Source organism: Callithrix jacchus, chromosome 22 (genome assembly GCF_049354715.1).
Source record: "Callithrix jacchus isolate 240 chromosome 22, calJac240_pri, whole genome shotgun sequence".
Lineage (NCBI taxonomy): Eukaryota > Metazoa > Chordata > Mammalia > Primates > Cebidae > Callithrix > Callithrix jacchus.
In genome coordinates, this window is record NC_133523.1 from 21,998,992 (window position 1) to 22,008,545 (window position 9,554).

General features: G+C 43.1%; 1 protein-coding gene and 1 pseudogene across 8 annotated transcripts in view; one reads left to right on the forward strand and one right to left on the reverse strand.

The window, feature by feature from the left end:
- LOC100388796 (zinc finger protein 273) overlaps window positions 1-7,287 on the reverse strand; it is a 72,113-nt gene extending 64,826 nt beyond the window's left edge. For 5 of the 8 annotated variants that reach the window (XR_013530931.1, XM_078359833.1, XM_078359826.1 and 2 more), the window contains exon 1: window positions 7,136-7,287. Coding sequence is in view for 5 of the 8 variants with exons in the window: in XM_078359833.1 (XP_078215959.1) it covers window positions 7,136-7,186 (51 nt within the window). In the remaining 3 variants the exon portion in view is untranslated. Of the gene's footprint in view, window positions 1-4,677; window positions 6,116-7,135 lie in introns of those variants that run through there. The other 3 variants (XM_078359831.1, XM_078359829.1, XM_078359827.1) reach the window with 2 other exon arrangements.
- LOC100385323 (small ribosomal subunit protein uS19 pseudogene) lies at window positions 5,955-7,316 on the forward strand (annotated as a pseudogene).
- Window positions 7,317-9,554: the final 2,238 nt, after the last annotated feature.

Below are 9,554 nucleotides of genomic sequence, written 5' to 3' on the forward strand. Positions count from 1 at the left end.
TCTGAACTCAGGAGGCGGAGGTTGTGGTAAGCCGAGATCGCGCCATTGCACTCCAGCCTGGGTAACAAGAGCGAAACTCCGTCTCAAAAAAAAAAAAAAAAAAAGACTTAATAAAAACAAATTATGGGCCAGGTGCATGGCTCACCCCTGTAATTTCAGCACTTCGGGAGGCCGATGCTGCGGATCATCTGAAGTCAGGCATTCAAGACCACCATGGCCAACATGGCAAAACCTTGTCTATACTAAAAATAAAAAATCCCAGCTACTCTGGAGGCTGCGAAAAGAGAATGACTTGAACTGAGAGGTGGAGATTATAGTGAGCCAAGATTGTGCCACTGCACTCTAGCCTGCGTGACAGAGCAAGACTCTTTCAAAACAAACAAAAAATATGCTTCAAAAACAACATCAAATACTCTGTGGCCATAAAAACAAACAAACAAAAAGATTGTGTCCTTTGCAGCAACATGAAGCTGGAGATCATTATTCTTAGAAAACTGATACAGAAACAGAAAACCAAATGCAAGTTATTATTTATAAGTAAGACCAAAATAATAAGAACACATGAACACAGAGGGGAACAAAAGACACTGAGGCCTAGTTGAGGGTGGAGGGTAGGAGGTCTAAGAGGGTCAGAAAAAGTAATTTTTGGTGCTATGATTAGTTCTGCAGTGACAAAATAATCTGCACACCAAACCCCCATGACACAATTTTAGCTGTATACCAAACCTGCATGTGTACCCCTGAACCAACCCAAAATAAAAGTTAAAAGAAAAAAAAAAAATCCCTGGGTTGGAGAGAGTATAATGCAGATGGAAGGACTGGTTCGTGCTACAGATAGTGGCCCAGGTGGGGCTGTACTCTGATTTATTTCTGTGTCCATGCAGGCAGATGAGATTATGAACTGGTACTCCAGAACCCTAGGCTGGTGGAGAAAACAGGTTGCTACTGGAGGTTCAGTGTCTGGATACAGGGATATGCCAGGAGACTTGTAGACACTTTTGTAGGTGTATGGCCAAAAAAAAACACTGGGATCAAAAATGCTGTGGCAAAATTCCTGAGTGTAGTGCCTTGTCCTGAGAGGGGTGTGAACACATTATGTCTAGTTGGTGTGTTTGTGAGCATGTGAAAATCCTGTGTTGGCAACTTTGGCAAAAAGGGGTTTGTCCTCAGAGCTCCTTTAAGTTTTCAGTCCTCTGTCACCCTGAGAGGAGACCTGAAATCAAAGAACATGGGAAACTTTGAGGCCGGGTGCAGTGGCTCATGCCTGTAATCCCAGCACTTTGGAAAACCGAAGCAGGTGAATCACAAGATCAGGAGATTGAGACAATCCTGGCTAACACAGTGAAACCCTGTCTCTACTAAAAATACAAAAAGTTAGCAGCATGTGGTGGTATGTACTTGTAGTCCCAGCTACTCAGGAGGCTGAGGCAGAAGAATCGCTTGAACCTGGGAGGCGGAGGTTGCAGTGAGTGGAGGTTGCAGTGAGTTTGTGCCACTGCACTCCATCCAGCCTGAGTGTGACAGCCTGTGTAGAGTAGAGCTTCCCATTCCCAGACACCCAGAGTTTTATTCCATGCCAGGAGTCTGACATCTTTCTTTTGGCACCAAATCTGCAGAGTTTGATGAGCACCAGCAATTCTCTAACACTAACTTACTGTCTAAAACTTGAATTCTGACACCACCCAGAGTCAGCACAGATCCTGATTCAGGGCTCAGTCCCACAACATTTTCCTCACTGCAGATGCAAGTCACAAACTCCATAGGCCCGTCTATGCTTCTGAGCTACCGTTTAAAAATTGGGGACTCCCTTAACTTTTATGAAATTCAATTATCTGGGCTGGGCGCAGTGGCTCACGCCTATAATCCCAGCACTTTGGGAGGACAAGGTGGGTGGATCACGAGGTCAAGAGATCAAGACCATCCTGGTCAACAAGGTGAAACCCTTGTTGTCTCTACTAAAAATACAAAAATTAGCCGGGCATGGTGGTGTGCGCCTGTAGTCCCCGCTACTTGGGAGGCTGAGGCAGGAGAATTGCTTGAACCCAGAAGGCGGAGGTTGCGGTGAGCCGAGATCACACCATTGCACTCCAGTCTGGGTAACAAGAGCAAAACTCCGTCTCAAAAAAAGAAAAAAAAAAAAAAAAGAAATTCAATTATCTGATAGAGCTACTCACAGAAATCAGCAGAACACTGTAGTTATATGTACTGGCTTTATATAAAACATACAATCCCCAAAAGTCAAATGGAAGAAAAGTACAGAACTAAGAAAAGAGGTGGGAAGAGATGAAGCACATAGATAATAAATAGCTGTGATTAAAAAATTATCTATCCTCTGTGGTCTCCAAAAACACTATAAAAAGAAACACCCTTCTAATTATGACTTGGATGGTGCTCTCTTTTCTTACCTATTACACAGCCAGAAAAACACTCTGCGTATTTTTCTTCTTTTTCTCACTAAAAAATCAGCTGCATTTGTCTTCAGTGATCAACATAAAATACTTTTTAATGAAACTTCACTTAAGTTTATGTTCATCCCAATGCCTCCGGAACTCTGAGCTACTCAGTCTGAGCCACCATACAACTCCATTTTATGTCCCTCCTAAGAATATGCTGACTTCAGGGTAAAACACTCTGATCTAAAATCCGATTATTTCACCCTTCATTTAAACATTCCCCTCACTTCTTTCTAATCTTGCTTGCTTTTTCCTAGGAAACCAAGCCATCTTCTGCCTAATCTTTGCAATTCTTAAAGATCTTATAGTTGGTACTTCCTCCTGTTGCAATACTCCTTTGAAATTCAAATTTCTTTTAGGTATATCTAACTGGTTTACTTTAAAACCTCTAGAAGCTGCCTCAAAACTGTAACAATTTTGTCTTCATAAGACACTCCCAATCCCCTTCTATCTTAAACTTAACTGCATCTGCCTGTGGGGCCCCAGCTTTCCAGGACTCTGTAGCTTCTCCCAGTATAGAGGCTTCTTCCATGGCTGGGGTGAGCAGGCTGGGACATCTGCAGGGGAGGCTTTCCGGAAGTAACTAACTGGGTTTTTAATAACATCCCTTAGCTGGCTGAAAATTAACCTTAGCTTGGAGTCACTGGGCTCAAGATTTAATTTTCATGTCAGAATCATTCACTTAGTTTTTGAAACAAAGTGTTTGAAAAATTCAGCAAAATGACTCAAGAACAGTGTTCATGTAAGAGAAGAGAATTTTAAGGTACTTACATTTTGTACCTCAGTAAGAGAAGCAAATGTATTTATTTCTTTTGGACAATAAAGCATTATTTTGTTTTTTGTATTAAAAATCGTGTGATACACAATTAGTTATATGGGAACACTTCTAGGAGGTACCAAGTTTCATTACATGAAATTTGGCATTTAACTCAGAAATTGAAATAACAGGATATAGAACAAAGATATTTACTTTTGCAAATTTATCCTGCAAAAAAAGAAACTGTTTCCACAAATCTATGTAACTCACCAATTATCTACCACATTTTCTTGTGGAAATATATTAATTCTCTACAGCCAAAATGAAAGAAAAATTTTTCTTATTTTTTTCCTCAGTAGCTAACACTCTAAAAGCCAGGTAGAAATCTGTTTGAAATCACTCAGCCATAAAAAGAAATACCTGAGAAAACTCCTAAATTCACTCTTGAGACATAAAAAGGTGAATGAGAATTTTCAACAAATAAAATATATGATTAGATATTATTTTTTGAAATTCATCTTTTTTATGTCCTTTATAAATATTTTCTTACCTTTCAAGCCCTAATAATAAAACACAATTTACAGTTAAAAACTGAGGTCAGCTGGGCAAAGGCTCACACTTGTAATCCCAGCACTGTGGAGGCTACTGCACTCCAACCTGGGTGACAGAGGAAATTCTGGTACTTGAGGCCAGAATTTTGAGCCTCAAACAGCCTGGTGAACCCCCATCTCTTCTAAAAATACAAAAAGTAGCCCTGTGTGGTAGTGGGCACCTGTTGTTCCAGCTACTGGGGAGGCTGAGGCATGAGAATCACTTGAACTCGGGACACAGAGGTTGCAGTGAGCCGAGATTGCACCACTGCACTCCAACCTGGGAGAGAGAGGAAAACACGGTCTAAAACAACATCAAAAAAAAAACCCTGAGGTCAAAATAAGAGAACAAATCATTTCAAGGTAACTGTATGTCTGTCTTGTGTCAAGTCAGGCCATTCAATTACTTGAAAGATTCTCCCACCCCATCTTGTTCACTTAAGTGCTCAATAATAACTTTCTCAGGACTCTGAATTATGCCCCAGTGAGCCCAGTGAGTGCCCCAGATACCTTTTACTTTGCAAGTTCCTGCACCATCTCGCTAGGGTTAGTTTTTTTTGTTGTTGTTGCTGTTTTCCTGTGTTTTTGGAGTGGTATTTTATTTATTTACTTATTTTACAAATTTTTTTTTACTATTTTTCTTTCACTATTTTTCTGTCCCCTAAGAAAATCCAGGGGCAAAATTTATTTTGGTTTCCCCCTCAATACCACCATCTGATTGACCAGCAACGTGTCTCCAAGAAACGGAAGCTTGGTTGGTTAAAGACAATACTAATATCTCAAGGGGTTAGCTTTAAAAAAAAACAGCGCACCAGGAGATGCCTCTCAGTCCCAGGGCATTCACCTGCTCTCTTGAGAGGCTACACTTCATACATACCTCGGGTTGTCTCATATGAGAAAATGACCCAGGAGCTGATATTCATAGAAACTCTAGCAAAGCCATGAGAAGAATCTTGGTTTTTCCCCAGACAGTACTGAATCCCAGGTCCAAGAAAAAACTGATGAGTGGCTAAGGACACATCTCCCTATAAATTTTCCAAAGGGAAACCTTGACTCAAAAACATTCTGATAAGATAGCTGTGTCTAGGGAAAATAGAAATATATATATTTGTTTGTAAATATATATATATTTACAAACAGAAAACCAATCTTTTTAAATGTGCCATCCAATGCTTTGTTAAAAAATGATTAATTAAAATAGGTATCAAAATGTACACTAGGCCGGGCGCGGTGGCTCACGTCTGTAATCCCAGCACTTTGGGAGGCCGAGGCGGGTGGATCATGACGTCAAGAGACAGAGACCATCCTGGTCAACATGGTGAAACCCCGTCTCTACTAAAAAAAAAAAAATGCAAAAAATTAGCTGGGCATGGTGGCGCGTGCCTGTAATCCCAGCTACTCAGGAGGCTGAGGCGGGAGAATTGCCTGAACCCAGGAGGCGGAGGTTGCGGTGAGTTGAGATCATGCCATTGCACTCCAGCCTGAGTAACAAGAGCGAAACTCCGTCTGGGGTGGTGGCGGGGGCGGGGGGGAATGTACACTAAAGGACAAAGCGTTTGATAATGTGAATTAGGGAGAGGAAATTGGTGAATGGGAATGTAAAAAGGAACTGGAAATTAAGTATTTTACTGCAAGGCAGAGTCAAGCTAGAGAAATACAGGGTAGAGACAGACTTGAGGTCCTGCTTGGGACACATGTGAAAAATGCCAGGAAACAGCAAATCCCTGTGGGGTATGAAAAAATTAAGTGGCTGGCAATTAGGCTGAGGAGGCTCTAGTACCTAATTTCAACTTTAAAAAAATCTAATTTAACTAGGCATGGTAGCTTACACCAGTAATCCCAGCACTTTGGGAGGCCGAGGTAGGTAAATCACCTGAGGTCAGGAGTTTGAGACCAGCCTGACCAACATGGTGAAACCCCGTTTCTATTAAAAACACAAAATTAGACGAGAGTGGTGGCGTATGCCTGCAATCTTAGTTACTTGAGAGGCTGAGGCAAGAGAATCGCTTAAACCCGGGAGACGGAGACTGCAGGGAGCCGAGATGGCGCCATTGAACTTCGGCCTGGGCGACAGAGTGAGACTCCGTCTCAAAAAAAAAAGACGATAACTGCACAGATGCCGACAAGAACGGTCTTCTCTGAGGATCCGGCAAGATGGCAGAAGTAGAGCAGAAGAAAAAACGGACCTTCCACAAGTTCGCTTACTGCTGCATGGACCTGGATCAGCTGCTGGACACGTCCTATGAGAAGTTGATGCAGCTAACAGTGCGCGCCAGCGGCGCGGCTGAACCCGGGCCTGCGGCGGAAGCAGCACTAGTTGCTGAAGCGCCTGCGCAAGGCCAAGAAGGAGGCACCACCCAAGGAGAAGCCGGAAGTGAAAACGCACCTGCGCGACTTGATTATCCTGCCCGAGTTGGTGGGCAGCATGGTGGGCGTTTACAATGGCAAGACCTTCAACCAGGTGGAAATCAAGCCAGAGATGATCGGCCACTATCTGGGCGAGTTCTCCATCAACTACGAGCCTGTGAAACACCGCGGGCCGGATATTGGGGCCACCCACTCCTCCCGCTTCATCCCCCTCAAGTAGCGGCTCTTCTATTAAAGGCACAGATTTCAAAAAAAAAAAAAAAAAAATCCAATTCAAGGGAATTTTTTGTAAATTACTACATTGGGGGAAAAATTCAGGCTTAACAAACTATAAACTGCCAATTAACTTTAGATTGCGTAGCCAAAAATTTCCATCTTCATGGTACAAATTAAGAAACTACGTAACTGTACCCAATTATTGAATTTGGTTTTCACCATTATTCACCTTATAAAACTTTTTCAGTCAAACCCCTTCAATAGACCATAAATTACAACCCATAGCTGAGTGCTCTACAATTTTAGAATCGCTCTTTGATTAAATTCTTTAATATTTCTGCGGCGACTTTCATAAATTTTTAACAGGAGAAAACAGGAACTGGGAACCTCATGGACCATAGCTCTTGGCATTCCTGAACCCGCACCCCGAGTCAGGATTCTCCCTGATGACCCTCCTGTGGTCCCTGCACAATCTGACCGGGACGAGGTGCTGCGGGTGCAGAGCTGCCCAAAGCGGGCTCCAGGCCAGGATATAGTCACTGTGCAGAGAAGAGACAGAACGCCCAGGGCCAGTTGTTAGCACAGCCTCCATCTTATGGCTAAAGGGGACTGAGGCTGAGGAGGGCAAGGAGTTAACTAGGGGTACACATTGTGGCGCTGACTGCGGTGAGACCTGAGTCCGCCACAGCCACTTCCCACCGGTTCCAGCCAGCCCCTTCCCCGCTCTCGGGATGTGGGACCGGCACTCTCACCATTTCTCGGCTGCCAGGGGGTCCTGGAGTCTTAGCTGTGGATCTCCCCATACCGCAGGTCACGGGGCCTCAGAGGATGGATCTCCAGGAGCAGAGAACAAAGACCAGTGAAGACGAGACCCAGGGCTCCAGCAGCAGCAAGAGACAAAAGCCCCGCCACATCCCAGAAACCGCCCTGTCCGCTCCAGCTGCATGCCTGATTGGACAGTTTCCAGCCCAGAGTCCCTGATTGGATAATGTTTAAGCCCTCCCCACTTCAAGCCCTGAGTGACAGAAGATATGATCAGACGCTGGGCTGAATGAAGAAAAAGTGACAGCCTAGGTTGCAGCCTTTTCAGGAAGGGCTTCCTCCCTGAGCTGAGTCTGGCTCACCCCAGACCACGGGAAAATTCTCTCTTTTTTACGCTTTCTCTTTTTAAACGCATTCGAAATGTGAACAAACATGTTTTACTGTCATATTAATACTATGTAAATTTTTTTCTTAAGAGTAAATCAATTTTTACTTTACTAATAGTGTATTATCAATACTAAAGGCCGGATGTAGTCGCTTACGCCTTTAACCCATCAGTGTAGGAGGCTCAGGTGGGTGGATCACCTGAGGTCAGTTCAAGACCAGCCTGGTTGACATGGTAAAACCCCCTTTCTACTCGGCGTTGTGGTGGGCCCCTGTAATCCCAGCTACTAGGGAGGCTGAGGCAGGAGAATCGTTTGAACCCAGGAGGCGGAGGTTGCAGTGAGCCAAGATCGCACCATTGCATTCCAGCCTGGGCAACAAGAGTGAAATTGTCTCAAAAGAAAAAAAAAAAAAAAGGAAAAGAAAAAAATACTAAAGGTAGTTTATTTTAGTAAAACAACCTTATAAATAAATCCATCAAATTTGTCCTTTTTGACCACTCTAGATTTTCATATATATTTTATAATCTCACAATTTTTTAACTTTTCTATTTTATTTTAATCTACTTTTTAAAACAATTTTTGAAACAGATAAGACTTTTTTTTCTTTTTTTGAGATAGAGTCTCGCTCTGTCCCCCAGGCTGAAGTGCAGTGGCATGATCTCAGCTCACTACAACCTTCGCCTCCCCACTTCAAGCAATTCTCCTGCCTCAGCCTCCCAAGTAGCTGGGACTACAGGCGTACGCCACCGCGTCCGGCTAATTTTTGCATTTTTAATAGAGACAGTCTCTCACTATGTTGGCCAGCCTGGTTATCAACTCCTGTCCTCAGGTAATCCACCCACATCGGCTGCCGAAACTGCTGGGATTACAGGTCTGAGCCACTGCGCCCGGTCCAACCTTTAATTTATTTTTAACTAGACAAAATGTTTCTAACTTTCTTTGTCAAAAACATATTTTGCATTTGTTTATACACTCTTTTTTGTTGTTAGTTTTTGAGACAGTCTCGCTCTGTCACCTAGGCTAGAGTGCAGCGGCGCAATCTCAGCTCACTGTAACCTCTGCTTCCCGGGTCCAAGTGATTCTCCAACCTCAGCCTCTTGAGTATCAGGGCACCAGCACCCACCACCATACCCAGCTAATTTTTGTTGTTTTTAGTAGAGACAGGGTTTCACCATGTTGCCCAGGCTGGTCTGGAGCTTCTAAGGTCAAAGTGATCCACCCACCTCAGCCCTCCCAAAGTGCTGGGATTACAGGCATGAGCCACGGCGCCCAGCGTTTATTTATATACTCTCTATGGAGAATCGTTTTTATTACACCTAGTAGTTTTAATTATATGTATATAAATTACATTAACCCTTAACCAAATTTTTAGTGAAATCCCCACAAAGTAATTTTGAACTGTTTTGTGTTGATATTTTTAGATAAAAAACATTTTATGTTATTTTATATATTTTTTTGCAATTTTTGTTGTTGTTAACTAACAGATCTAAATATATTTAGTTTTTATATCATATAACAAAAAAATTCTGGTCAGATATGGTGGGTCATGTTTATAATTCCAGCACTTTGAGAGACCAAGACATGAAGACTATTTAAGCCCAGGAATTCAAGATCAGCCTTGGCAGCATGGCAAAAACCTGTGTTTACAAAAATTAGCTTAGCATGCTGACCTGTATCTGTAGCACCAGCTATTCAGTGGTTAAAGCAGGAGAATTGCTTGAGCCCAGGAGGCTGTAGCTACAGCCAGAGCTTCCTCCTTCTCTAGGGTTCAAGCAATTCTCCTACCTCAGCCTCCTGAGTAGCTGGAATTACAGGCACCCACCACTAAGCCTGGCGAATTTTTGTATTTTTAGTAAAGATGGGATTTCACTATGTTGGCCAAGCTGGTCTTGAACTCCTGACTTCAGGTGATCCACCAACTTCAGCGTCCAAAAGTGCTGGGATTACAGGCTTGTGCCACTGCACCCAGCCCTAAAGGCTTTTTAGATGAATATTGAGGGTTTCCTAGGTACACAAGTGTATC